The sequence below is a fragment of the Pogona vitticeps genome, chromosome 4 (assembly GCF_051106095.1).
Source record: "Pogona vitticeps strain Pit_001003342236 chromosome 4, PviZW2.1, whole genome shotgun sequence".
Taxonomy (NCBI): domain Eukaryota; kingdom Metazoa; phylum Chordata; class Lepidosauria; order Squamata; family Agamidae; genus Pogona; species Pogona vitticeps.
This window is the reverse complement of record NC_135786.1, coordinates 239,183,453-239,211,385: the sequence shown is the minus strand read 5'-3', so window position 1 is coordinate 239,211,385 and position 27,933 is coordinate 239,183,453. Positions and strand designations below refer to the sequence as shown.

Genomic DNA, 27,933 nt, shown 5'->3' with positions numbered 1-27,933 from the left:
CAGGCCGGTCGCCCTCACTTGCCTTCCCTCCTTCCGACCAGGTCCCACATAACATTAACTTCCGGGAGAAGAAGCCCCGTCCGTCCAAGAAGAAGCCCGACGGGGCCGGTGGGGAGGACTCGGGGGCGGCCCGGGGGCGGGTGGCCCGCTTCCGCTTCTTTGAAGACATCTATGGTTACTCCGGGGTGAGTCGCGCTGGGGTTTATGGCGAGCCCGGTCAACGTGGAAGGGTTCTTGTGTGGGATACGGTCTCTTCGGGGAGGGGTTGAGCGCAGGATTGGGGCTCAGCCCGCTGGAGAGCACCTGGCCCCTCCTGTTAGATGGCTTTGCATGGGGGTGGAAAGGACCCTCCTTCGCCGGTGCCCCTGGCCGAGGGCTGCCAGTTAGAGCTGAGCCGGCCCAGAGGCAGCACCGTCGTCGGTTCTCAGTCTCTGGAGGGCCACGGCTTCCTCCCGGACGCAGCACCTGTTTTTTTTGCTTCCCAGGTGTTCATCTGCGGGCCTTCTCCCCACTGGCTGCTGGTGACCTCTCGGGGGGCCCTGCGCCTTCACCCCATGACCCTCGACGGGCCCATCGAGTCCTTTGCCCCCTTCCACAACGTCAACTGCCCCAAGGGCTTCCTCTACTTCAACCGGCAAGTACGTCTGGCATGGGGGACCCGCCTCGCCCCCTTGGCATCCCCCACCTCCTCCTTTGAGGCCTCGGGTGGAGGGCCTCTTGGAGCAGAGCGGCTGGAGGGGGGGCGGGAGGATCCAGCAACCGTGAGGCAGTGCCTTCCCTTCTGTCCCGGCAGGGGGAGCTGCGCATCAGCGTCCTGCCCGCCTACCTTTCGTACGATGCCCCCTGGCCGGTCCGGAAGATTCCGCTCCGCTGCACCGCCCACTACGTGGCCTACCACGTCGAGTCCAAGGTAGGTCTGTGGACTGAGGGAAAGGGCAAGCTCCGAGGGGGCCACGTGTGTCCTTCATGGGAAGGGAGGGAGGAAGTGGCGTATGAGCCATGGCTGCAAAAAAGGCCTGTGCAATTCCAGGAGACATGAACAGAACTGATCCTGCCAGCTGCTAGTCCCCCTCCATTCGGCACGGGTTAGGTCTCCTCTTGAGTCTTGTGTCCGGTTCTGGACGCCTCACTTCAAGAAGGATGCTGACAAATTGAAACAAGTTCAGAGGAGGGCGACAAGGAGGCTCAGGGGGCTGGAAACTAATCCTGATGAGGAAAGGCTGTAAGAACCGGGAAGGTTTAGCCTGGAGACCAGACGACGGAGGGGAGATCGGGGAGCGTTTTTCAAACCCTCAAAAGGGAGTCCTGGAGAGGAGGGGCTCCGTGCTGCCCCGGACCGTGCCTAAAGGCGTCCCCTTCCGCCCGGCAGGTCTACGCGGTGGCCACCAGCCTCAACAACCTTTGCACCCGGATCCCTCGCATGACAGGAGAGGAGAAGGAGTTTGAGACCATTGAGCGAGGTGGGTGTGCTTGGCTTCTCCTCCCCCTCCGGAAGGCTTTGCCTGCATTCCTTGGCCGGTCCTCTCGCCTCGCCGTAAACGGAACCTGTCTCGGGCCGGCTTCCAGCCCAAGGAGGCCTTTTGGCTTAGAGAGCCCCTTGTGGGCCCCCCACCTGTGCGCTGGGCCCGGAGGGGCTGCCAGGAACCGGGCTGGCAGGTGTGTGGGGGGGGGGACTTCTGCTGGGCTGGGAGGCCTTTGGCTTCCCGAGGAGGGGGGCTCACCAGCCAGGAGCTGCCTGAAGCTCAGCCCACCCTCCAGCCAGCAACGGCTTTCCAGAGTCTGTGGCAGAAGGAGGGTCCTTTGCATCCTCTGCTCCCCAAGAGAAGTTGGATTTATTTCTTTATGTTTTAAGTTCTGATTGGAGTTGTTTATTGATTGAAGCCTCTGCCCGGCCAAAGGAGCCCTGATGACCGGTCTCTCTCCTTCCCTCTTTCTCTCTCTTTGGATGCCCTGCCGGCTCCTTCCAGACGATCGCTACATCTACCCCTTGCAGGAGGCCTTTTCCATCCAGCTGATCTCTCCCGTCAGCTGGGAGACCATCCCAAACACCAGGTGAGCTGGGGAAGGTGGCGGGTGGGAGGGTCTCCTGGAACCGCTGCCCAGTGGTCGCATCCCCACCCCCACCCCTTTTCAGAAGGAAGGCGGGGAAGGCTGGCCGTGGACGAGGGCTGCCACCGGGCCAAGCTTCCTGGCGAAGGACCCGGGCAGAGCCTGACGCTGGAGGAGACCCACAGGGCGGGAAGGCCATTGGGGCCCAGCTGCAGGTGGGAGGGCAGGGAAGGGTGCCCCCCCCCTCACTCCCTTCTCTCCCACTGCCCCACCACCCACTTTGGACCTGCAGGATAGACCTGGAGGAGTGGGAGCACGTGACCTGCATGAAGACGGTGTCTCTCAAGAGCGAGGAGACGGTCTCGGGCCTGAAGGGCTACATTGCCCTGGGGACTTGCCTCATGCAGGGCGAGGAGGTGACCTGCCGGGGCCGGGTGAGTTCAGGCGCGGAGCTTGGGGGCCCCTTGCTTGCTTTCCTGCCTCGCTCTCCCTGCCTCCAGACCTTCAGGATACGGAGGCCCTGCCAAGCCATTTGTGGCCTTCACAGTCTCGCCCCCCCCCCACGAGGGACAGGTCCCAGTCAGGCCTCCAGCTTCCTCGCTCGAAGACAGGAGGCAGACCTACCGTGTCTTTGGCCCTTGGGGTCAGGGCAAGCTGCCACCGTCCCCGTTTCCACCCCCCCCCCCGGGCTTCCTAGTTTCTCAAGCTTTGATTTCTAGCCGGATGCTTTTATCCATCTTGTGCTTGCCATCTGAGGCTGCTGGTCTGCCCCACAGCCCTTGATGCCTCTGCCTCCTTCTCAAGCCACCTTGGAGCGCCCTCCCCCCTGCAGCCCCCCACCTCCTAATTGGAGTGCAGGAGAAAAGGTGGATTGCTCCTGCATCCACCTGCTTAATACCAAAACAGGTGCTGTCCGCTCCCCGCATCATCTGCAGTTCTCCCCTTTCAAGGGGAGAAATGTCTCCTTTGTTGGAGCCCACGCTTGGGGTGCAGCAGACCTGGTCGGGGGGGGGGGGTGTTCCCTGGCTGCCTTGGGGGCAGGTGCAGGCTGCCTAGTGTGTCCCTTGAACCATGGATGTCCAGGGACAGCCAGCAGACCTTAGGAAAACGGGGGGGGGAGCTGTCTTGTCCTCTGCAGAGGGTCTGGTGTGCGTTCTGGCCTCAGATCCATTCGGACAGAGGCTTCCAGAGAGCTCCTGGCTGGAGGGAAACCATGGTGGATGAGTTCAGAACTGGGATCCCGTCTCTTAGCCACCATTGAAGAAGGCGGTCTGTGGGGTTGGGGATGTGAGGGGGGGATACCCGCTCCCCCAGAGTGTCTGTGTTTTGCTTTGGAAGTGTTCCAGACTCCCCGCGCTTTGTATCCTCCGGAGGGACTTGGTCTCTCTATGGTTTTATCCCTATTTTGTGTGGATGTATGTATCTGGACCGTGATCATCTTATTTTGCTTCTGGTGATCTCGGGGGGGGGGGGGACAGAACGACATGGCTCTCCTCCTCTTCACTTTATCCTCACAGCAGCCCTCTTGGTCAGTCAGGTTGGCTGAGGAAGAGTGTGGTCCGCCCAAGGTCACCCAGGACTTTCCCTGGCCCAGTGGGGGGAGAGGATTCGCACTCAGGTCTTCTGAGTCCCGTTCCACCTGCCTGACCCCTGTAGCGCTCTCTGGAACCCTAGTTTGGCGGTTGGGTTGACTTACGGCCATAGGTCTGCCCCAGCGCCTCAAGAACGAACCCTTTCCGCCCCGTCCTCACCGGCGGTCTGGCCCCCTTGCAGATCTTGATCATGGACATCATCGAGGTGGTCCCTGAGCCCGGGCAGCCGCTCACCAAGAACAAGTTCAAGGTGCTGTACGAGAAAGAGCAGAAGGGCCCCGTGACCGCCTTGTGCCACTGCAACGGCTACCTCGTGTCGGCCATCGGCCAGAAGGTGAGCCGGAGGAGGAGGAGGAGGAAGGGGTGCTGGCGAACAGCGAGGAGTGGGCAAATCTCTCCGGGATGGTTTGCTTCTGCTTTGGCTGAGGACAGGAAATCCAGTGCATTGGGAGGAGGGGAGATTCTGAATTTACAGCCTAGAAGCCGCTATAGGAGATGGGAAGAGGGAAGCGAGGCAGGACGCGTCTCTTGAGGGGATCATGGTTTTTAACCCCGGCCCTCCAATTTCTCACATTTTAGTACATTTAAAACTACATCTACTGCTTGTAGAACTTCTTTGTTAAGGTGGACCAAGAGCTGGGATCATGGCAGAGGGAAACGGGACATCGTGGCAGAGAGGGTGAACCTTGATAAAAAGAAGCCAAAGGCACTCCAAACCCGGAGTGCTAGGAGAAGAGTTTGGAGGGTCTGAACAGTCTTGCTTTGGGCCTCGGAGGCATTGCCGCGCCTTCCCTTCGCCCTGAACAGGCTGGGAAGAACAGCCAGGAGGGGCAGAAGCCTCAGCTCTACAGGGTGCTTTCCGTGGCCGGCGGCCGAAAAGACTTGTAAAGTGAAGGAGACGGGTTGAGAACAAGAGGTGGTTTGATGGCGAGGTGCCGGTTTATGTGCATCTCTGGGTGTGGATGTGTTTGTGTGTGAACTGCCAGTTTGTGAAACTGGGATGCTTGCGGGAGAGCTGGAGCAGCCGGGAAGCAAAGCAAGAGGCCAGGAGGCTGGACGGAGACTCCTCCGTGGTGGTGGTGGTGGGACCTATATCACTCATTGCACGATTTTCCTGGTAAGGAAGGTTCAGCAGGTCTTTTTAACACCACCACCTCCTGCGCAGTACTAACAAGAGTGAGCGAACCAGAGGGGCCCCTTCTCCAGCTACGGAGGCCAAAAGGACAAAACCGAAAACGCAAGAGGCTGCTCTTCCTTCAGAGCCTAAGGAGGGAGGGAAGGTGGAAAAGCTGGAGGGAGCAAGACTTACACAAGAGAGGCTGGAAGGGGGAGACGGGAAAGGACGCCTGGGGGAGTGGTGGGATGCTTTGAGAAAGAGGAGGGGCTTGGGAAGGACCGAGACAGTTCCCCCCCCCCAGCCCATGCCCACCTCCCTGCCTGAGCCGTCGGCTCTTCCCCTGCTGCAGATCTTTCTCTGGAGCCTGAAGGACAACGATCTGACGGGCATGGCCTTCATCGACACGCAGCTCTACATCCACCAGATGATCAGCGTCAAGAACTTCATCCTGGCGGCCGACGTCATGAAGAGCATCTCGCTGCTGCGTTACCAGGAGGAGAGCAAGACCCTGTCGCTTGTCAGCCGGGTGCGGAGCGGGGCCCCCCCTTTTTGCAGGTGGAGGAGGGGCTGGCGTGAGTCGGGCCCCACCGTGCTGAACTCTCCCTCCCTCTCTCCCCCCCCTCTCATCTCCCCAGGATGCCAAGCCTCTGGAAGTTTACAGCGTGGACTTCATGGTGGACAATTCGCAGCTGGGATTTCTGGGTGGGTGGCCCGAGGGTCGCGTCCGGCGGTGGTTCCACCCCCAGCAGACATTGCTCTGCACCATGACGTGTCCTTCCAAGGAGCCTAAACCACTTCCCCGCCACGCAGGCAGCTAGCAGGAGTGAAGGTGGAAGGGGTTTAAACAGCCCCTAGCCGGCTGGGCCTGGTGTGCCGGAAGAAGGGCCAAGAGAGGGAGTGCTTTGAGGAGGCCAAGATCCCATGGGGGGCTCAAAGTTCTGTCGTTCCTGCTTCAGTTTAACGCATTCATGGGCTTGCGGGTGAAAAACCCACCGAGAGGTCCCTGCTGGGGTGGTTGTGAACACTGTTCTCCCCAAAAGACCCCGGAGGGGCTTCGCTGACATTTGCCCAGGTGGTTTCGACGACAGACCTGGCCTGAACGGCCTCGCCTTCTTTCTCTTAACAAAGGAACCCAGCTTTTGAAAAGGTTTAATCCAGCCCAGGGACCCTCGTCTGCTGGGCAGAGGCAAGGAGCTGGAATAAACCATCGTTCAGTGGGAAGGCCCACGGCATCTGTGCCGCCCCAAGGTCTGCCATCGGGCCTCGTCTCACTTGTGTAAACAGGCAAACTGTTTGATGGCTTTGGCGTAGAAGGAGGGCTGCCTTCCGGCAGGCAGGACATGGGGGGGGGAGAGACAATATATCCTCGCCTCTCCCCTGAAACCGAAACTCAGGCAGCCTTGCCACCTGGAGGTCCAGACTGAAGATGAAACCAGCACAGCCCCAGTCCATTGGGCTGGGTGGGGTGGCCGAAAAGGAGCCTCCTGCTCCTCTCCCCCCCCCCCCAGGACACGGGTCTGCCCCTTTCGCAAGCCCTCCAGCCACTTCTCTCTCTTGAAGCCCATAGGTTCTTGTTGAGTGGGCAAAAGGGGGCAGCTGGAGGTGATCTGAGGCTAGCCGTGTGTCCACACACTTTCTGCCTCGTGTCTCCTTAGGCCCTAAAAGGAAGACCCACATGCTGTGGTTCTACCACTGTCCAGGCACAAGGAGAGAGAGAGAGAGTTTGGATAACTTGTCCTGTTTTTTCTCTCTTTTTTTGCAGTTTCTGACAGGGACCGAAACCTCATCGTCTACATGTATCTGCCAGAAGGTAAGAGCAAAGGTCTTTGGGACGGCTTTGGTGATCAGCTTTCCTTTTTTCCCCTCCTCACTGTGAACCTCCCTGGTTCTGCCCCCACCTCCTGATCTTCGAGAATCCATTAGATAGGTGCCTCGGACGGCCGAGCTGGTGTTCATGGGGCAGGGAGTACCCCAGGCCTCCCACCTGCCAAGGGCCGCGATGCTTTTGTCGTGAGTGGTTGGGGCCGGAGGCTGCCCTCCCGAAGCCCTGTTTCGTTCTGCGCTCCTACCATCTTGCTGTCCTTCCCCACAAACCGTCTTTCCCCCCTTTTTTTTCTCCAGCCAAGGAGAGTTTTGGCGGGATGCGTCTGCTTCGCCGAGCCGACTTCCACGTGGGTGCCCACGTCAACACTTTCTGGAGGACGCCGTGCCGGGGAGCCGCAGACGGGACGATCAAGAAATCCGGCGCCTGGGAGAACAAGCACATCACCTGGTTTGGTCAGTGGGGCGGCTGCGGTGCCCGAGAGCGTGGGGGGCAGCTGTGGGCAGGGAGGGGGAAAGAGCCCCCGAGCCCCATTGAGGGGATGTGAACCTTCTGCTTCGAAGAAATTTCAAAACTGGGGAAGGGAAAAATGGAACGCTCCTCCTGCCGTCGGCAGAATTCCATCCTGCAAAGTGCGGTCGAACACAACGGAAAGAGAGGCATGTGCGTGTCTCGAAGGCTCCATTTTTAATTAGTGGAATTCGCATCTGATACCCACTTGAATGACTTTCTCCTTTGAGATGCCGGAGGAAGACTCTGCTATTAGATGCTGGGCCAACATGAGCCGGTGGGCGGGAGGCGAAGGGCCTCTGGGTGTATGAGTGTCTCTGAACTCTGAGGAGCGATCCGGAACCTTTTGACTCGGGTGGGAAGCCGCCTCTTGACCGGCCGGGGTTTCTCTCCTCAGCCACGCTCGACGGTGGGATCGGGTTGCTGCTGCCCATGCAGGAGAAGACCTACCGCCGCCTCCTGATGCTGCAGAACGCCCTCACCACGATGCTGCCCCACCATGCGGGTCTCAACCCCCGGGCCTTCCGGTAAACAGGAGGGTCTGGAATGGATCCCCCCCCCCCCCGGGCAGGCGCTGGCGCTTCTTGTGATGCCTCCAGAGCTTGGAGAAAACGTAGCCCAGCTTTTGATTGAGCTTTGTTGAGGCTGGCCTTAAGAAGCGGGTCTCCTGGGTGGGAAGAAAGACCCTCCAACCCATCTTGGGGGGTGTTTGTCAGCCTGGGTGTACCCCCCTCACCCCCCAAGAGTGCAGCCTTGCTCCAGAGAAAGGGCCAAGGGGTATTGGGGGCCATCCACCGTCTCTTGATTCCTGTAAGCACCGTCTGCCCCCGGTCGGACGATGGATAGCAGAGATGCCGCCGTGCTTCCCCGAGTCTTCTCTGTCCTTTCTGGGGACCTCGTCTGGCCACAGCGTCTGCAGTGGCAGAATCCCCAGGTCTGCATTTCTGAGATAAGCCGGGGGGGGGGGGTCAGGGCCCGAGCGGTTCTCCCTTGGTTGTGCCCACTTCATCCAGTCCTCTCCTTGCACGCATGCCTTCCCCCCCCCCAAGATAGGGTTTTGCAGACAAGGCAGTGCCTTTGGGGGGGGGCTGTGCTGGACACTTTGCGGGAGGCAGAGACGCCCACCCACCCCATCGCTTGCCGCTCTTTGTAGGATGCTGCACATGGACCGGCGCATCTTGCAGAACGCCGTCCGGAACATCTTGGATGGGGAGCTGCTCAACCGTTACCTTTACCTCAGCACCATGGAGCGCAGCGAGCTGGCCAAGAAGATCGGCACCACGCCGGACATTGTGAGCGGAGGAGACAGGGGGGGCAGGGGGAGAAAACTGGATCCCCAGGAGAGGCTCCCACTTCCCTTCCTCCCTGGATCTCTGGGCTGGGGCCCGTGTCCAGCCAAAGCAACACAGAAAGAGGTGTCTCCAGGGGGGAAAAAAGAGGAGGGCCGGGAAGGAGACGCCCTTGGAAGCCCTCTAGGCCCCCATTCCCTCGTTCTTCCGAAAGGGGAGAGGAGGGGGCTTCCGGACCCTTCCCTCTCCTCATCCAGCCACTCAGAACAAGCTCAGCCTCCATTCCTTCTTTGGCCTCCTCTCCCTCCCTGAGTCTGAATAACTTTTTTTTTGTCTCCTCAGATTCTGGAAGATTTACTGGAGATCGATCGCGTCACGGCTCATTTCTAGGTGGTTCTTCTCCCGTCCGGTTTTGTGGGGGAGCAGCTGAGCCACCCTCTGCTCCAGTTGTAAAGCCTTTCTCTCGCTCGGCTCCTTTTGTGTTCCTGTTTTGCTTTGTTTTTATAAACTGGTAAAGTTTTGTAAAGAAAGGACCGTCTCATCGTCACTGATCTGCCTCTTTCTGGGACTGCCTATTTAGTGTCTGTGTATATGAGTGTATGTGTGCGCCCACAGGCATGCAGGCATGTACATGAGGAAACACCTCTGTGCCCGAAGCGAGCATCACACATTCTCTCCCCCACAAAAATGAAGGGGGGTTGTACTGTTTTCCTCTGTGGGGCCACCTCTCAAAAGAAAAAGAAAAATACCCCACAGCCGTGTTTCTCTGATCCTTCCCTCCCAGCCCTGCTAAGGTTCTGAAAGCTTGAAGGCTTTTTCTGTGCTTATGAGGTGGAAAAGTTTTGTTTCCTCGCCCTTTGCTCCCACTTTGGGTCGGATGGGAACACGTCTCACCCTGGAAAACATTTCCTGGGGGGGGGGGAACTTCTGAGCGGCCGGCCAATTGCACTCTATGGGAGAGACAAGACTTATTAGGGACACCTTGTCGCAGGCCAGACCCACTTCCTGAGCAGACTCAAAACGGCAAGGCCCTCTCTCCTTGGTGAGTAAGCAATGATCTCCTCTAGGGAATCCTGTCTACACGTCATAACGTCTTTCAGTGTGCCCGGCCTGATCGATGCATCGATTCCAGCGTCTCATGCCGTTGTTGCGCCCTTTTTTGATATGGGTGGCATTGGGGAAATCTCTTCCCCTTACATTGTGATGTACCAGTTTTTTCCCCCATCATGGATGGCTGTGTGTTTCCCACACATCCAAGAGCAGCGAGACTCACTTAATGGAAGGCACCAAACAAATGAAATGCTAATTGGTGTACTAAAGAAAAAAAAAGACACACATACACATAACTGAAGCTACACCCTAGAAATTCAGGCCACAGATGGGCACCCGTCTCCTGCCCCCTCTCTTCAGCCAAATATAGGAGCATCAATGGCCCATTCTTCCACCTGAACATCTGCTCCCGGTACCATGTTTCCCCAAAAACAAGACAGGGTTTTATATACATTTTTGCTACCAAAAATGCATTAGGGCTTATTTTCAAGGTTTTTTTTCATGGACAACAATCTCTGTTTATTCAGATATACTCATGGCATCTTCTGGTGGCCGCACTAGGGTGGAGGGCGGGGGTTTCACTGAACCGGGGCTTATTTTGGGAGTACGGCTTCTATGATGAGTATCCTGAAAAATCCTACTAGGGCTTATTTTCAGGTTAGGTGCTCATTTTCAGGGAAAGGGTAAATAGATGAGGTCCATATTTATTCTCCAAGGTGGAGAGACTGTTTAAATAGTAGACCCATTAAACACAATTTCTACCCTGCTATACATATTATTACACTGGAAAGAGTAAATACCATACTAGGGTATTTCCAATTGCTCTCAGAAAACTGTGAAGAAAGTTGATGGCGGGTGGGGGGGGAGGCTGAAAGGTTATTTGTAAAAGTGCTGATGGAGGTCTTTATGAATAGCCTGGTTTGCCAGAAAGATAGTGGGGGAAAGGTTCAAGTTGAAATGCAAGAGCAGCAGCAGAAATAATGAAACCAGGGCTGTTGTACTCTGCGCACAACTTGCTGGAAAAGACAACAGGGCAAGATGATGACAGACTATGAGACGGAGCAATTCCACTAAGGAACCACTGTCTTTTAATTCAGAAGCTCTGAGCAAGGATGTGAGCAGCAGGACCGGGCAGCAGTCCCAGTTGCCCTAAGTCAGTCATGACGGATGACGCGGAAGAAGAACAGCAACGTGTGAGCCTGGGCAGGGCCACGTTATAAGCTTCTGCTGGTCACAGATGGCTAACACCGTCATAGCCCATGTCCTGTGTCTGGTCTTCTGCACGACTAGGATGTCCGCCTAGTGAGAGTGTTTTATTTCCAGTGGAAGTGAACATTAAAAGGGGGTTGCCCAACGTTTGTCTCTCGGAAAATACTCTTTTCTTCTTTGCAACCTGACATTCTGCCTGAAGGCAGCCTTCGAAGCCTTGGGACGAAAGGGGAGAACAAATTCCCAGGGCGAGTGGACAGGGCACAGGAGCCCTACCTTCCACCTCTCTCTCTCTTAGGGGCAGGTGGAGGATACAGAACGAGACAGTCTCTCAATACTGTCACCCCAAGGATTTTATTAATATAAAATGAAGAAAAACCACACCCCGAAGCCGCACAGTCAAGTCTAAGCAGGAGTTGAGCCAGGCAGCCGGCCCCATTCGGCGCCGGCTGACTCGGACGGGAGATTCCACCCCCCCCTTCAGGTCGCGCACTAGGCCTGCAGGTACTCGTAGATCTGTTCCTGACCCTCTCCGGTTTTGAGGAACCCAGCATAAACCAGGAGGCGTAAAAAAGAGGTAGTTATTTTCATGGAGGTTACCTGGATCCTGCAGGAGAGAAAAGCGGAAGTGGGGGGGGGAGGAGAGAGGGGGAAAGGCAAAGAAAGCCACAGTAGGAGATCGGAGGCACAAGGGCGCACACGGAGTAGCCCACATCCTGTCCCTTGCCAGAGGTGGCCAAGGGGAACAGGACAAACCCAGGAAGGGCTTTAACCCCTCCCAACCTTAACCCTTAACAGCAGACGCCTGTCCTCCCCGTTCTGCCCCTGGAGACCCCCTTACCTGAGAGTAAACTCAAACAGAAAACTGTGCCAGGCAGCACGGATCCAACGGAAAAAGAAGAGGCTGCCGATGGCACCGGCTTTTTGGCTTTGCGCATGGCTCCAGCACCTCACCGCACTGTCAAGACAACAGACGGCCTGAATTCCCCATGGGGTTGCCACGGGGGGGGGGGGGGCAGAAGAAAGGGCGAGGCTGCACCGGGGGGGGGGGAGGGAACCCTCTCTGGGGCAGACAGCTGCTGGCAACCCCCTCCTCCCAGTCTCCCCCTTCCCAGGAAATGTGCATGTGCACACACAGCATGCGCTGCTTCTATACCTACCACCTCATAGTGCTTACAGTGCACTCTGGGTGGTTTACAAGTTAATTATGCCGGCGACACATTGCCCCACTTTACAGGGTTCAGGGTTGTACCTTAAATGCCGCCTGAATCTACTCACAAAAAATGCAGGCAGGCATCTGCAGAAAGGCACACCCAGAAAGGCACACGGAACCCCCCTGGAGCAGCCAGCCTCCCTCCCGCCCACCAGACTTCCCATACAGGAAAGCTAGCGTGACACTTGTGATCGGAAAGCACGCTCAGCCTTTCCTTGTTTCTCCTCCCCACTAAAACACACACACACACACACACACACCCTTCCGCTGGCTGCGTCTTTTCCAGAGGAGACGCTGCCCCAAACGGCTTCCCCCTGCAAAAGGCTTTGTGGTGGGGAAACTACTACGCGTTCTACTTTCAGGACTTCTGCAAGCAGTTAAGACAGAAAACCCAAAGCTCTTTTCTTCTAACGGCTTCCTAGCAGGAGGCTGCGCATGTGCGCATGTGTCTGTGCGTGCATCACATGCCAAGAGCGCTTTGGGCGGGAGGGAGGCATGTGAAAAAGGAGCCTAACAAGCCAGGCAGGAGAAGTCACCGACAAAGGCACCCCTGCTAAGCAACACTAAGGCCCCCCCCCAAAAAAAAACATGTTCCAGAAGCAGCCTCCGAGACCTGCCGGCCAAGCAGAGGCCTCCTCTAAGGGCCTCATCCTGCCCACCTCTTCGCCATGATGTAGTACCGGTCCACGGGGGCCCCGAGGGCCACGTTGATGCCCCGCACGGTGTTGATGTTGCGGAAGACCAGCAGCATGGAGCGAGGGAGGTCCTTCAGCACCTTCATGATGCGGTCAAAGCGGTGCTTGGCCATGTCCTGCATGTACGCCGTCTCCTCCCGGGTCAGCAGGTTGGCCAGCGCCAGGGACGCCATGTTGATCGGCCGCTGCAGCAGCAGCTCACAGAAGAGGAAGTAGTCCTCGGCTGCGGGAGAAAGGCAGGCGCCCAGATGTGGTGTGAACACACATGCACGAATGCACCCTTCACACGCACACACCCGACACAACCAGGGCAGTCCCAAGGCAGAAGAGAAACTGGAAGGGACTGGTTTGCATCTCAGCTCCCACATGAAGGCAGCAGAGATTCCAGGAAAGCCACAAGAAACCAGCCCGGCCTCTTCCTCTACCAGATGGGGATCATCATCCCAATAAGGACAACCGGAGCCAATGTTACGTATATCTGCAGAACCACCAAACCATCCCTTAAAAAGTAGCTTCTCCCACCTAGGAGCTATTTGCCTTCTTCTTCTCTCCCCCCCCCCCAACTGCACCCTTTGTTTTTAATCCTGGCCGGCTTCAAAGCAAAGGTGGGAAACAGGGAGCCTTCCAACATCACTGACTACAACTCCTATCTTCCTTCACCGCTGACGTCCAGCAAAGACCGGTCGGTGTTGTGCTGCAGGAAAGACCCACGGGGTCCCACCTCACTCCCGCCCCTGCCTGGCTGGAAGGGCGAACGGCCCCAGCCACCGCCCCCCCCCCCCCGGAGAGAGGCACAGCGGGGCTTTCCTGCTCAGCCCTGCCCCCTTCGTGGAACTTTTTCACAAGCGCCGGCGGTAGGCCAAGCCATGGGAAGGGCCCCTGCGCCTCGAGGCACGCAGCCCCTGCAAACCACAAGGGCTGCGCAGGAAGGCCCAGCGCCGGGGGAGGAGAGGGGGGAGCGTGGCCAAACGCAGGGAAAGAAAGCGGTGCATGAAAGCAAAGGCTGCCCCCGTTGTTTGCAAGGGCCGGCAGGGCAAGAGGTAACGGCAGCTCCACGGCACCACCAGGAGCAAGGACTGAGCACCCTGCCTGAGCACCTTGTGCCTGGGACGATCCCCATTAAGTCAGCGTCGGCTTGACAACACCGGCTTCTTATTCTCACAGCTGCAGCAGCAGCAGCAGGATGAGCAGCTGGGAAACCGTGCTGGGGTTTTTCTTCCTTGAGTGAGTCTGGACACTCTTGGGAGGAATGGACCGCCCCCCAAGGGACACCTGGAGGGGTGGCCAAGCGTCCCACCCCCCTCACACGCATGCACACAAACACACACACAGAGGCTCACCTTTCACACCCAATTCCTTGGAGTGCAACTGCATGGACGCATCGTCACGCAAGATGATCGCTCGCCACAGCTTGCACAGCGCTTCCCGTTCCCTGGGAGAGAGACCACCAGAGGCACTCACACACGGATATAATTAAATATTAACCGTAATAACCTTAGAACGGCAGAGCTGGAAGGGACCCTGTGTGTGCGTGTCCCCCCATGTGTGTGTGTCCTTTCTGGCCACCACAGGCCCACGGGCGCAAGAGGGCTCCCCCTCCCACGTGGGACGCCGCCTTGACCCGCATCCCTCTCCCGCTGCCTTTATCCTTACCTCTCATGGAGGAACTCGTACAGCCCGTGATCGAGAAGGATGAGCCGAGCCGTCCCGTCGGGGCCTTTTTGCACCAGCACTGCAGAGGAGAAAGGCAGCCAAGGTCAGCCAGCAAAGCGCCCCTGGCTCAGGGCTGGCTTGTTCCCAACCCCGAGGGCCGACGGGGAACCAACCACCTGGCCTTGACTTAGATCTTGCTTGCTTCCGATCGGTTCCCTCAAAGGGTAGCCTCTCAAGGAACCGCAGGAGCCTCGTCAAGCACCATGGGGGCCCCCCGACCGAATCAAGGAGGAAACACCCCCTTCCAAAAACCCCTCAACGTCACAGCTCTGCCTTAGCTCCTCATCCCACACTCTGCTGCTCTTGGCCAATGATGGACCTATTTCAGCCGCTACCCCAAGCAGCGAGAGGGTGTGTTTGCACATGCTGGGGAAGTCAGTCAGGGACCAGCCCTGGAGTGAAGCAGGACAGCTGCCCGTCAGCTCGGTGGCTTCTCTCTGGGCCAGGAAGCCTGGATGTCCTCCCCCCCTTCCCACCCCTTTCTACTTGGTCTGGGCTGCTATTTTTCCTACCGTTTCCTGGGTGTGGATCGGCATGAATGAACCCGGTCAGGAAGATCTGCTCGGCAAAGGTCCGGACCAACTTGCCTGCCGCCTGGGAAGAGAGGAGAGAGACAGAATGGGGCAGGCGGGCAGGGGGCAGAGTCCCAGAGGATGCCTCCATGGGAGAACCAGGGAGAGAAAGGGCCTGATCCCTGAGGGGCCACGGCTTCTGCCAGGCAAAGAGAAAGCAGGCGGGTGGCCGTGGCAATGGTCTGCCCCCACCAGAAAGGCCGTAGGGAGGGTCCCTTCCCGGCACACCGCACAGGCCCGAACAATCCAGTGCTAGCCAGCCTTCGCAGGAGACGGTTTGCTGTTGCATCTGGGAACCCCAAAGAGGCGCAGGCGTAGAGGACGGGAGAGGGGAGGAGGGGGCCGGGGCCGCTCCCAAGGCCAAAGAACGTGGGGAAATCGGAACCAAAGGGATTCCCAAGAACTCCAGCAGGATGGCTCCGTATCGGGCAAAAAGGTAAAGAGAAATCAAAGAAGACAAAAACGTCATGGCCCCTTGAAGACCAACTGCTACGTTTTAAGGTGAACCTTCCACCCAAATAAGGATAAAAAGCGGGTAACGCAGTAAGGATAACGTCTATGCATTTGTCTGAATTCCACAGATGGGGCCCGAGAAGGTGGGAGCAACACTGAGGAGGGCAGGAGGCCACGGGGGTTAAAAACGCCGGCCTCGGGGGGGGGTGCAGCTGCCGCGGAGAAAGTCCACTCCCAGCTGGGTGTCATCAGGAAAGGAATCAGATGTCAAGGTTCATCCCCCCCCCCTTGCGCGAACCTCTGGTAAAGGCACACGGGCAGCCCTGCGGTATCGGGCCGAAGCTGCCCAGCCTGGTCCAGCTCGGAATCTGCAAGAGGCAACTGACTGTCCTGGGGATGCCCGGGGATGCAGCCTCTCACCCTCAACCACAGGACAGGCAGGCAGGCAGGCAGGTGGGGGTTTGCCTCTTCCCCAATGCTAGAACCCAGCAAGGGCATCATCCTCTGAAGCTGGATCCCGCAACATACCGGACAAGCGGTCAGGAAGGAGTTCTAGGCAGAACAAAGCCACGGAGCCCACGCAACCAGGAGGGTGCCAACCCGGGTGGTGTTTGAAGCCATCACGCAAACTCATGGAAAGGTGGGGTGGCTTCTCCCCAGAGATATGTGGGTCTGTGGGTGTGGAAAGCGCACCCAGAGCGGGGTGGGCCTTTGGTCTGAGCCCAAGGGAACTCGTCTTGCATTCAGCAGGCGCCCAAAAAACGAGAGGGGGAGTCAGAGAGAGCCCCACCCCATCCCTTCCCCCTGCCCCAAGGGCACCTCTCGCACTCACATCCTTGAGCTGCAGGCCTTGCCTCTGGATCCCTTCCAGGTCGTTGATCTTGCAGCCTTCGTAGAAATCGGCCGTCAGGACCCGCTGGAGGGAGGGAGACGGGAGAGGCTTAGGGTTGAGCAGAGGCCGCCTTTGGAACAGCAACAATGCTTTTGGTCAGCTGTTGAGCCCTAGAAGGGAAGCTTTTTTTGGGGGGGTGGACACCCGAGGGGGAGGGACAGAGGCCACCTTTCAGCCACACCAAAGGAACACGCACCGAAATGCTGGACCAACGAGGTCACGGCTGTAGCCACGAATCTTTGCAGAACACAGAACGACACACACGCTTTAGGAACAAGCCCTTTATCAGTTCAGGCCGTTCCGGCATCAACAGCCTTTTGTTTACCCCCAGGCTCCGCTGGCGCAGGCATGAATGAAATTCTTCAAAGCAGCGGTTATCTGATCGTGACCTTGTTCTCAGCTTTGCCGGAAAGGAAACAACCCGTCTATACTAGGAGGCCCGGTCACATTTGTAAACAGACTTTCCTATTTGGAGCCACAGTTTTCTACATCCTCCTTCACCATTTTTGAACATCGCAGAGACACAACATTTCAAATATGGATGGGGAAGAGAGGTCACCTAGAATTTCAGAGTTCCTGTCTGAAACCCAGTAGAGATATTGGGGCGAAAAGAGCAGAAACGTGTATGATGTTTCATGGGAAAGCACAATTGGGGAGGGAGGCGTTTCCTGACCAAGGCAGTTAAGAATCTGAACATCCCCAAGCCAGCTCTCTGGCCAGCTCCGGGAAGTGGCCAAGCACCCCCTCCACGCTCTCCCTCCTTCAACAACAAGAGCTATCGATTCTCTCTCTCTCTCTCTCTCTCTCTCTCTCTCTCTCACACACACACACACACACACACACACACACACACACACACACCCTCCTCTGGCTTCCCCCGGGGCCGCCTGGCTCATCGGACGCACCTTACTGCTCTTCTCCCAATGGACGCGAGGAACCACCACGAAGCCGAAGTGCTCCAGCTCCCGGGCGCAGCGCTCCGAGTTGCGGCCCTCGTTTTCAAAGTCCAGCTCCTGGGCCAGGGTGCCCTTGAGGTCCTGCAGAGGAGGCGGAGGAGGAGAAAGAACGCCAAGGTCATCCACCACAAGATGCACCACCATGAGCGACACCAACGGAGATATTCAGAGAACAATGAACATTCATTTAAAATCAAGTGGGAGCTGCAGAAACGAAGCAAATCAGATCAGCAGGCTTCAAGATGGGACGGCTTGAAAAGCCTCCTTGAAAGAAAGACACGTTTTAAAAGAATCCTTCAGCATCTCCAGCGGGGGGGGGGGAGTGAATTTCAGCTGGCGAGTCACTCCAGAAGAGAGGAGCGACGGGCGGGAAGGCTCCTTCGTTTTCCCATCCCGGGCCTCTCTCTCGGGGGGTTCGCCTTCTCCGCCACCTGCCCCCAAGATGCTCAGGGAGGCCCCTCTTGGAAGGAGGTGTTCTGCCATGCACCGAGGTCCCCAAACCGTTTAGGGCCCGACAACCACCATCCAGTGGTCGCAATGACCAAATAGGTGGGGTATAAATAAATAAAATAAATCCAGAAGAACTGTACACCCCACGATAGAGACCGTGGCCAGTGAGTCTGAGCCAGAAGGCCAAAGAGGGACTGCCTAGAAGTCTGCCCTCTCACCTTATTTTATTTATTTATTTATTTGATTTATACCCTGCCTATCTGGTCGGTGAGGACCTTTCTTCTAGAGAGGAGGGGGAGCGTCGCGCACACACGTAGACAGCCCCCTCCCACTCTTAGACCACCCTTCCCAGAAGTCCAAAAGGGGGGGGGAGGAGAAGGAGAGAAGGGTGGCTGGTCCCTCTCCCCCCCAGCCACAAAACAGAAGAGCCCGGGGGGGGGGGGTTCCCACCCAGGATACCTTCAGGACCCAGCTGAACCCAAAACTGGGGTGCATCAGCTCTATGATCCGCAGGAGGAACTCCAAGGTGTGGAGGTCCCCGTCAAACCGGTCCCTCAAGTCGATGTACTGGACCTGCAAAACAAGGGGGGGGATGGGAGTGTGGGGGAGGCGGCGGCCTGAGAAACGGGAGCGGCTTCGGAGAAAGGAGGCAAAAAGCCTACGGTAGCCCCTTAGCCGAAATGCTGCCCGCCCCCCGCCCCAGGTTGTACTGGGCGACACGACCACAGCTCCCAGTGGCTGGCTAGCCCGTTGGGGGGGATAATGGACACTGTAGTGCAACACCCCCCCCATGGGCAGCTGATAGGGGGAGGGGGACTGTACTGGTGCAGGAGAGCCTCTGACTCTGGAGCCTGATGCCACCCAAAGAGTCAGGCAGGCTTAGGGAGCACCTTAGGCAGCACACACTTGTATACACACACACACACACACACACACACACACACAGACGGACACACCTTCACTGCCACGGGGGTGCCGTCGTGAAGCCGGGCTCGGTGCACCTGGGCCAAACTGGCAGCCGCGACGGGCTGGTAGTCAAACTCCAGGAAGAGCTGGTCGGCCCTGGCGGTGAAATCTTCTAGGAACAGGTCATCCACCTGCGGCCAGAAAGAAGACCACCCCCACCAAGGGTCAGGGAGCATCTCCGGCGAGAGGGTTCATGGCCGGAGTGGCTCTGACGAGAAGCTGACCCAGCCAGCGAGAGTGTAAGCGGGCCAGAGGCGGCAAAGGGACAAGGCAGGGCCTCCAAACGTAGGCACCACCAAACCTATTTAAAGATGACTCCATGCCAGCGGTTAGGAAACCACGACCCGTGGCAAAAAAGGGCACACTGGCGAAGAACCAACTGCTCGGTGAAAACGGAGATTTGTCAGATACAAGAAGACAGACAGACTGGCCAGCCAAAGAGAAGGTTTATCCCACAGCCGCTCACAAGTGGGACGGATTTCACCACCAATCCGCGTGTGAGCGGCCGTGGGAGAAAGCCCCACCAGAGAGCTGAAACCCCGTGGAGCCATGAAGATCCCCCAAGAGGGATAAAAGGAGGGATGGGTGACCTGGACCCAGGCAGGCAGGCAGGCGTCACACATTTCCCGCAGCAAAGGGGAAGAGATCCGGGAATTTCAGAAAAGCTAGCCAAGGATCAGAAAAAGAAAACCCAGCAACCTGGGATCCCTTCCTTCTGCTCCCGGCCGGCAGTTTTACCTCCGTGTAGCTGCGCTTGAGCGCCCGGTCCTCCAGCACACGCAGGGTGTTGACATACTCGGGGGGCAGGAGGTGGTTGAAGGCGCACAGGCCCTGGCCCAGCTTGACGTAAAGCCCCCCGTTCTGGATAGCGCCCGAGACGATGCAATCGGCCGACCGCTGGTGGCAGCCTGACAGGACCGTCAGGTATTCTGGGCTGTTCTGACAACAGGGGAAAAAAGCGAGCGGAGGGCAGGCCGTCAGGGCTCTCCAAGCCGGAGGGGGCCAGCCCTCAAAGCTTCCGGCCCTTTTCCCACCCACTCGGTCTGCAGCCCTCCAACCGCCGCCCCTCCACACCCTTGACACTCCTGAGGGAAATCCGTCCCCGTGCACAGCACAAGATGCGGAGCTCAGCTCGTTCCAGGCGCTAAACAAAGCCACGCCAGGCGAGCTCACTGTCCAGCGTGGATAGCCCCACCAAGCCTCTCCAGGTGGGGCTGGGGAGGGGGAGAAACCCAGCTTTAAATCCAAGACCCCCCCATGGGTAACGTCCAGAGCTGACCATCCTGAACCTGAAGGACCTCAAGGTTGTGACTCAGGTCAAGGGAGCTTCCTCTAGCGAAGCTCAAGCCCGTCTCGAGGTCCGGCCGCCAATTCAAAACTGAATCTAGGGCAGCGGTAAGCTCAGCGTTGGGGAAGCCTGAGCGTGACTCGGGCTGAGAGCAGAGCGAGCCGTCCGCCGAGTCGTTTTCCCGCAGACGGGCTGGACGGAGGTGCCAGCCAGAAAAGGTAAATCATTAATAGGTCACACGGCGGCTGGACCGAAAGAATTTATTTCTAGCCGACTACATGGGATAATCAGAGGGCTTTTGAAAAGCGGATGTGATGGAGTTGAAGCAGGGTGGGATACGTAGTCAGAGAAATGTAACATGGAGTCAGACAGGTTCTGTGTGAAGGTGATTTGAGGGACGTTGGAATGTGTTTTTCTAAGTGCTATGAGAGTGTTTTTCTGAAGACCGGCACAGCATGGTTCGAGATAAAGCGGAAGGTCGAACGAAGAGGCGGAAGACTCAACGTTCCAAGCTAATTGGAGAAGAGATAAAACATCTGGATCTTCATGGGAGTGGAGGGTGGAGAAAGGTGTTACAGCTAATTGGTTAACAGCTATGAAGTGTCAAGAAAAAGAGAGGAGGTAGAGAATGTAGAAAACTGATGATGGGTTATGTGGGAAAAGTTAGATTTCATGATGATAAAAGAACTTGATGGTTTGAGCATGTGGGTTGAAGGACAGGAAATGTGAGTAAAGAGAAAGGAGGAGGTGGGGCGAGCCCACCTTAATAGTGTTTTTATTTTAATGGGGATTAGCTATTTTATTTAAATGTAATCATCTTTGAATACAGTGGTGCCTTGCTAGATGATTATAATGTTCCACTGAAATCGCTGTTTAGCAAAATCATCGTCTAGCGAAAAGCATTTCCCCATTGGAATGCATTGAAACCTGTTTAATGTGTTCCAATAGGGAAGAATCGTTGTCGTCTAGCTAAGATCGGCCATAGGAAAGCCGCTTTGCGAACCACCGATCAGCTGTTTTTAATCGCCGTCTTGCGAAAAACGGGCCCGAAAACACCCGTTTTGCAAGGATTGCCCCTAGGGAAGCCATTTTGCAAACCACTGATCAGCTGTTCTAAGTCATTGTGTTGCGAAAAAACGGTCGGCGAAGCACGGACCAAATCGGCGTCCAGCAAAATTCCCCCATAGGAATCACTGTTTTGCGAAGCAAAACGGCTGCCGCAAAACGTCGTCATGCAGATTCGTCGTTTTGAGGGGTAACCGTCTTGCGAGGTACCAATGTATGTTCTTCATGTTAAAGCTTGTGCCATATAAACTTATTCTACGAAACTCTGTTTTTCTAATAAAAATTAACTATAAAATAATCTTACAAAAGGACTGGTCTCTTGAACGGCAGGGTCTGGCTAAATCCAGGGAGTGGAGAGGGCCACAAACTAGCTACTTTTAAGAGTGCTCCCTCACTGAGCTGTTGTGAGTTCTAAGGAATCACAAAGCCCATGTGTCTGTACTTGCAAAGTACTGGATACAGTAAAAGTAAAGTGTTCTTTTTAAGGTCAGGCTTGGTCAAGGGGCTTATGGTACGCATAAGCTGAGGTCTTGGGACTTCCCTCAGCGCAAAGGGGGTGGGTCAGTGGCCTGTCGAACTCTCTGACGAAGGGCTAAGCGCTCCTTAGGGAGGAGGCCTTGGGCACCACGGCGGACAACAAGGTCCAGCCAGCAACCACTCGGACCTCCTGATCCCCAGAAGAGGGACAGAAAGCCCTGACTTGAAAAGCAGGAGGACTTCCGGTCACTCCTCTAAACGGGCCGGTGCGACTAACAGGCCCACCTCGCCATCCATGCCCCAAAGAGAAATCCAGGGAGGGCAAGGGGTTCAGAGCCATCGCCCCCCCCCGCCATGAGAGAAAGCCTCATACGGCGAGAGAATTTTTCTCCGACCCTCTTCCTCCCTGGCTTCTCTCCCCTTAAATGAGCCCCCGGGGGGGGATGGGTTCAAGCAGAAGCGCCGGCGCCGTACCTCGTCCAGGCCCCGTAGCGAGATGTGGTGCGTCCACCAGTAATCCAGAGAGATCTGGATTCCCAGCCGCAGCGATCTGCAGGAAAAGAGGACCATGGAACGTCAGAAGCCCCCCCCCCAAAAAAAACACAACATGACCCCCTTCTCTCACACACACACATCCTTTGCTACTGAGCGAGCTCACTTCCTCCCCAGCTTGTGTGTGCCCTTAAGAAGCAACAAGCTGTTCACCCAGACTAGGAAAAATTACTTTTGGAGGACGACAACTTCCTAATTATGAGATTCAGCCTCCAAAGGGTAATTTTTCCAAGCTCTGCTTCCTTCCAGAAGAGGACCCCGAGATGCACCCAGATGGGAAGTTTTTTGAAGCCCAACGGGTCTGGGCCAAAGAGGAGTTCCCCCTACACGCAAGCAGAAGGTTCCTCCCTGACTAACAAGGGACAAGAACGTGGGATGCGCCCGGCTTGCAGGCGGTACCTGGGCGTAATTCCCAGCCGCCACTCCACCTGAAGGGCTTCTCTCTGCTCAAACCCTGGAGGCAGCGGCCAGTCCTCACCGAGCAGGACGGGCCGGGTCAAGTAAGAGAGACTAAAGGTCCCTGCTGGATGATGCCCTTTGCACAGGTGATAGGTGGGGTGGGGTTGCAGGGCAGGCTCCAGCCTCCAGAGCCACCTCCTCTTCTTTACGGACCTCCATGCCCCCAGACGCCCATCACACCAAATGGCATACAAGGCGCAACCAGGTGGCAGGGAAAAGTGTTGAAAGATGCCCCCACCCCAAAAGAGTTTGCAACCTGGAGCAGGACAATTCCTCCTTCCACCCCAGCCAAAAACCACCTGGCCGGGCCTGTGTCCTAACAGGAGAGCATTTTCCACCACCACCCCCACACACGGACACACAACAACAGCGGGCTAGTTTAAGGTTGCAGGATAGGCCCTGTGCCATGGTGCAGCGGGCCCAGGGCTCACAGGGTGGATGTTCTGGGACCTCCTGAATGGCAGGACGATGCCACTGATCACCCTTCCCTACGTGTAAGGCTTCCCTGTTGTCGCTAGGCTCGGTTCCCCTCCTCTCTGTAGCTGGGGTGGGGAGGGAGATCCATGAATTGTCCCAGAAACAGTAGACGACTGAAAGCTAACCCTCCCGCAGTGCAAACTATCCAAAGGCTGTTTGATCCTGAACGGGCAATTAAGATCCGTTCTCTCTACAAAACACCTCCTTCTCCATCTGCTAATACAGACCAATTTGGTGGCTTTCTTTGTAAAAGTTCAGCGAGATGGATGCAGGAACCAGCCTGCATTTCCAAGTTCATCTCCGCATCGCTGGCTGTGTGACACACACCTCCTGGCTGCTCATCGCCCCCCCCCAAAGAGGAAGAGGGGCCAAGGCCACCTCGGTTACCTGACAAAGCGCCCGATGCCCTCCACCAGCAGCCTCGCCTTCCGGCGTTCCTTCTTATCTGCCACGGCGTAGCGGATCCCGACTGCCAGAGGGATCCCCACCGAGGCTCCCAGGAGGGCCTTCTTCAGCAGCCCCCACTGCCCACGAGACCTGGAGGGAGCAGGGAGGAAGAGAGATCAGCTCAAAGGATCCGGGGCATCTCCGGGGAGGGGCAGGCACAGTCTTAACAGAGCGGCCTCCTCCTCATTCCCAGCTTCGTAGCATGACAGGACAGCAAGAGAGGAAAGGGGGAACCCAGAGGTGATCCAGTCTAATGCACCCTTGGCTGGCCAACCAAGACAGCTCCGTGGGTGAGTTGGGAGAGGGAGAGAGACTAGGAGAGGGGTTAAACAGAAGATCATCATCATTATCGCAATTGCTGCACGACAGCCTGGCTCTCAGAACCACAACACGGAGGCACGGAAGGCACGTGACCAGAGACGGGCACGAACCTCCGGTTTGTACGATTCTTTTCTCAGCCGAAGAGGTGCCTGGCGCTTCAAAAGCCCTGCCTCCTCCAGCAGCCGCCCACTCGAGAGAGGCAGCAGCCTGGCTTCCCTGCCCCAGAGCCTCCAGGTGCTGCCTCCGAGCGAGTGCCTGCTGGAGGAGGCGGGGCTTTGAAGCCCGAAACTTGTGTTCGGCCGATAAACGAACCGATATGAACTCCTGAACCGGCGGTTCCTGCCCATCTCTACTGCTGTCCCGCAGAGGTGGCTATTCTAAAAGACGCACCTTGGTTTTTCAGCACCTCACATGTAGGGAAAGACCCCTCTGGCTGAGCAGGCCGGCAGGATGAGAGGCTGTGCCAGAGGGTACCGGATGAAAAGGCCTCAAAACCTAGCTATTCCCTCACCAGGACGTCCCTCAACCTGCTGCCATGCCCGTGTACTGGACCGCAAGCCCCATCATCCCCAACCAAAAGGCCCAAGGGGGCAGTCCGCTCGGCTAAGATTGGCCTGAGGGATCTACCTCAGGCGGGCTCCATTTGGGGGCCCAAACCAGGCCGCAACCCCCACCCTCACGCTCACCCCTCCATGCTGTTCGGGGAGCCACTCTGTAACATCGGGGCTGCAGGGAGCAGCTTAAAAACTCATTCGGGGCAGGAGGACCGGCTGGGAGGTGACCTGCATTAACAGGGGCCTTTACCCCTCCCGACCCCACCTCACCCCAGGCCGACCCCCCCACACCCATCTACCTGGAGGGTGCAGACACCGACCACCCCCTGCAGTGCGGAGGAGCCTTGAGCAGCCAGGGGCTCTTCCTGCGCTGGAGCAGGAATCGGTGGAAGCGGCAGATCTGGACCTGCAAAAGAACAAGACGCCCGGAGGAACCGGAAACTTAGCAAAGAGGCCAGATGGGGGGGGGGAACAGGGAGGCCTTCCAACCTGCCTCCCCCGTCCCTCCCCCCCCGGTTTCCCCGGATCGTGTCCCCCAGGCGGCCCTGTGGAACATATCAAAGGAGGATTTGCTACTGAAATTAGACTTCAGGAATTCTGTACACCCTTTTGGCTCAGGGAGTCCCACTGTTGGAATCAGCGGATCCGCACGCGGAACGAAAGGCCTTCCGCCAAAGAGGCCCTGACGGGCGCAGGAGGAGGCTTCCCCCGTGGCCAGCTTGCTGTTGCTGCTGCTGCAGGAGGGGCCGCCGGCAAGGCCAGCCGGACGGCCTTGATCCCCCGTTCCTGGCAGGGAGGTGGCCGCCAAGGTCACCGCGGGAGCGTCTTATCGTGGGGGACATCTGGGGACCCCCAGGAAGGGGTCAAGGGAAAGACCCGGCCCGGCCCTGTCCCATCCCTGAGGTCTCTTTCTAATCTGTGAAGTGGGGAGGGAGTGGGTGTGCAAGGGAAAGCCACACACGCAGGAGAAAAGCAAGGGTGGGAGAGGAACGTGAGGGCACTGCCCGCTCTCCCACCCACCTGCCTGGGCTGGTAATCTCTTGCACGGCGGGAGGGCTCAAAGGTTGCTCTCACCCCTGCTTAGGCCACTTCCTTGGGGGTGAGGAAAGGCTGGAGGAGGAGGAAGGGTGAAGCGGGCGGGCGATCCGTGCAAATCTGCTTCAGCAGGGCGGAAACGGACTCTCACATTTTCTCCACTACTCCTCCTGCCCCAGGCCGGGTTTGCACCACAGGGAGGTCTCCCTCCCTCCCTCCCTCCCTCCCTCCCTCCGGCGGGTCTCCGTCTCCTTCTGGGCATCCCTTCCTTGGCCCAAAGGCAGGCGGGGAAGATCTCTCGCTGGGCCCCTTTTAAAGCCTTTTCTCCTTTTGGTGCAGGGCCCGGCTCCAGGGTAAGGGCCCCGTTCAGCAGAAAGCTCCTCTCCAGTAAACCAAGCCTGAGCAAGATCCCTTTCAAGCTTCCGAAATGGATTTTTAAAAAAACACCACCAGGCATAAATGCTGGGATGCCACCAAATCCTGGTGTCCCGGGAAAGAGGGAGCCGCCCTCGGAGGAAACTCAAGAGGCCGGTTTTGGCCCCAAAGCTTACGGCTCCCCACCCCTCTGCCCTCAACGGAGGAGGCACCCCCGGGAAGAAAAGCAGAGAAGCCCTGGCCGAGAGAGAGAGAGAGAGAGAGACAGAGAGAGACAGAGAGAGAGTCTGGGAGGAGCCCTTGCGCAATCTCCACATTTTCTTGGGATCCAGATCTGCAACTTCTGAGATTTCAGACACCGGGTATTCCCACGAGATTTGTTCTGCAGCCGAGCCACAAATCTGAGAAGTGAATTTGCAAAAAAGGGGAATTTTTTCCAAATATCCAAACAGGGATGAGGAACTCCTCCTAGCTTAGAAGCAGAAGGTCCCACGGCTGAGCCGAAAGGGACGGGGCTGCAGGAACGCGGCCGCTGGGCTGGGCTGGGCTGGGCTGGGCTGGCCAGACGGAGGGTGGCCACCCGTCGGCCCACAGCCAAGAAGCCCCAACCGCTGGGAGCCTGGAACGCCTCTCTTCGGGATCTGAGGGTGTCAGGAAAAGGTCCGACTTGTGCCAGCAGGAACGGTCCTGCAGTCGCAGCTCCAAAATCCTTTTCTACCACGGGGGTGGGGGGGTGGGGGGGGAAGGGAAGACCCGCATTTCCAGAGCCCTGCAAGATCAAAGATCCACTCCCAGATCCGAGCAAGAGGTGCGTCCGCCCCCGGACCAAGGCATGGACGGCTCTCGATTCTTTCTTGCTGGGAGGAAATGGGTTCTGATGACATGGGGGGGCGGCGGCGGGGGGGGGGGAGAGGAGAGAACTGATTAATCCAGAAAAGAGGGAGAGTTTGGGAAAGAGAGGAGGGGCCGAGCAGCCCCTTCCTCGGGAAAGGGTTGGGGTGCAGGCAGGAAGCTTCCCCAGGTTTGTAGATAGGCACACAGCCTGGCTGCAGAAAGCTGGGGGGAAAAACTCTGTCTCTTGCAGGTCCTGGATCCATGGCCCCCCCTCTGTGCCGCTGGAACCCCTTCTACCCCCCCCAGGTGAGAGTAAAGGAGCATGGGCAGGGTGGTCCAAAGGAGGAGGAGGGGCTTTGACGGAGGGGGGGAGCAGGGAGCATGCGGGGGGCTGGCAGGCTGGAAGGGGGAGCCACTCCCCACCTTCTTTTTCTCGCCCCCCCCCGGGCCTAGTCTTGCGGCTGGACTTGTTTAGTGGGAAGCTCAAGGGCCCAGACTCTACCCCCCCTAGGAGCTCAAGACCGGTGGGTGAGGGGGGTCCCCCCTCCCTGGCCTCGCGCCCCCTCCCCTCTGCCCACCCAGCGGTGTCAGTCCGGGGGGGGCGAGAGAGGGGGGAGGCATCCCTGCCCCCAAAGCAGGCAGGCAGGCAGGGTTGGGGGAGGGAGGGTTTTTTTAAGGGGGGGTGGCCGGCCACCCCACCCCCACCCCACCCCCCGCCTTCCCCAGCCCGACCCCTGGACCGGACCCCGTGAGGGGGGTCCCCAACACCTCTCGGGCCCCCCCCCCCGCGGAAAGTGAGCCTTTCCTGCGCGCGCCGCCCACCCCCGCCTCCCTCCCTCCCTCCCTCTCCGGCTTAGAGGATGGGCTTTGTAGTCCGTCCGAGGGAGGCGAGGGCACCCCGCCGTGACCTTCCGACCTCGGGGATGGACGGACGGACGGACGGGGGGACACGAGAGAGGAAAAAGAGGGGCGGTCGGTCGGGGGGCGCCCCCCCCACGGGCGCAGTCCTCCTCACCGTCCGCGGGAGCTCCATGCCGCCGCCGCCGCCGCGCGCTCCCGCCGCGCGTCCCCGCGCCCTCTCGCCTCTCCGGCCTCTCGGGCCACTGCGGAGGCACCAAGGAGGGGGGCGGGGGAAGAAGCCCTCGCGTGACGGAGCGCCCCGCCCACCCGCCGAGCCCCGATTGGATCCCCGGCCCAGGCGGGGCGGGGCCGCCCCGCTCGCACCGTCTTCCCCGGGAAGGAGCCCCGCCCACGCCCCGCCCACCCCCACTGCGCGCCCGCCGGAGGGGGAGACCCGCCGTTCGCTGGGGCAGCCGCGCTTCCCGGCCTTTCCGCGGTCCCCAAGTCCGGCGGCTGGGAATGGGCGGGAGGGGGTGCGGAGGGGGGGAGAGGAAGACATCGAGCCGGGATGGGCTTTCCCATCATCATCATCATCGCAGGAGGGGGGGGGGTCCAGCGCTTCGACCACCTGCTCCCACCACCCTGCCCCCCCCCTTTTAAA

At 58.1% G+C, this 27,933-nt stretch overlaps 2 protein-coding genes across 4 annotated transcripts in view; one reads left to right on the top strand and one right to left on the bottom strand.

Moving 5' to 3' along the window:
- CPSF1 (cleavage and polyadenylation specific factor 1) overlaps nucleotides 1-8,909 on the top strand; it is a 30,896-nt gene extending 21,987 nt beyond the window's left edge. For all 3 annotated transcript variants that reach the window (XM_020814888.3, XM_020814886.3, XM_020814887.3), the window contains exons 25-38: nucleotides 42-185; nucleotides 486-638; nucleotides 794-910; nucleotides 1,370-1,460; nucleotides 1,968-2,052; nucleotides 2,342-2,483; nucleotides 3,823-3,975; nucleotides 5,108-5,284; nucleotides 5,394-5,460; nucleotides 6,521-6,568; nucleotides 6,880-7,035; nucleotides 7,488-7,617; nucleotides 8,244-8,382; nucleotides 8,722-8,909. In XM_020814888.3, coding sequence (XP_020670547.2) covers nucleotides 42-185; nucleotides 486-638; nucleotides 794-910; nucleotides 1,370-1,460; nucleotides 1,968-2,052; nucleotides 2,342-2,483; nucleotides 3,823-3,975; nucleotides 5,108-5,284; nucleotides 5,394-5,460; nucleotides 6,521-6,568; nucleotides 6,880-7,035; nucleotides 7,488-7,617; nucleotides 8,244-8,382; nucleotides 8,722-8,769 — 1,650 coding nt within the window. In that variant the 3' untranslated portion in view covers nucleotides 8,770-8,909. The remainder of the gene's footprint in view (nucleotides 1-41; nucleotides 186-485; nucleotides 639-793; nucleotides 911-1,369; nucleotides 1,461-1,967; nucleotides 2,053-2,341; nucleotides 2,484-3,822; nucleotides 3,976-5,107; nucleotides 5,285-5,393; nucleotides 5,461-6,520; nucleotides 6,569-6,879; nucleotides 7,036-7,487; nucleotides 7,618-8,243; nucleotides 8,383-8,721) is intronic.
- Nucleotides 8,910-10,973: 2,064 nt separating this feature from the next.
- On the bottom strand, nucleotides 10,974-27,590 carry ADCK5 (aarF domain containing kinase 5). The gene is made up of 15 exons (XM_072999624.2): nucleotides 27,448-27,590; nucleotides 24,488-24,594; nucleotides 23,254-23,403; nucleotides 21,853-21,928; nucleotides 19,287-19,487; nucleotides 18,539-18,679; nucleotides 18,042-18,155; nucleotides 17,082-17,213; nucleotides 16,117-16,200; nucleotides 14,772-14,853; nucleotides 14,200-14,278; nucleotides 13,887-13,978; nucleotides 12,511-12,769; nucleotides 11,480-11,596; nucleotides 10,974-11,245 (listed from the first exon to the last, which is right to left on the bottom strand). Exons 1-15 carry the CDS (start codon nucleotides 27,463-27,465, stop codon nucleotides 11,131-11,133), a joined length of 1,767 nt encoding a protein of 588 aa, XP_072855725.2. The 5' UTR covers nucleotides 27,466-27,590; the 3' UTR covers nucleotides 10,974-11,130.
- Between the last annotated feature and the right edge of the window lie 343 nt (nucleotides 27,591-27,933).

Bases quoted from the DNA above. Each gene is read 5' to 3' on its own strand.
- ADCK5 (XM_072999624.2), bottom strand. The intron at 23,404-24,487 runs GTAGATGGGTGT...TGCTCCCTCCAG, and splicing joins TCGGTGTCTGCACCCTCCAG to GTCTCGTGGGCAGTGGGGGC. The intron at 11,597-12,510 runs GTGGGCAGGATG...TTGTCTTGACAG, and splicing joins TACTACATCATGGCGAAGAG to TGCGGTGAGGTGCTGGAGCC.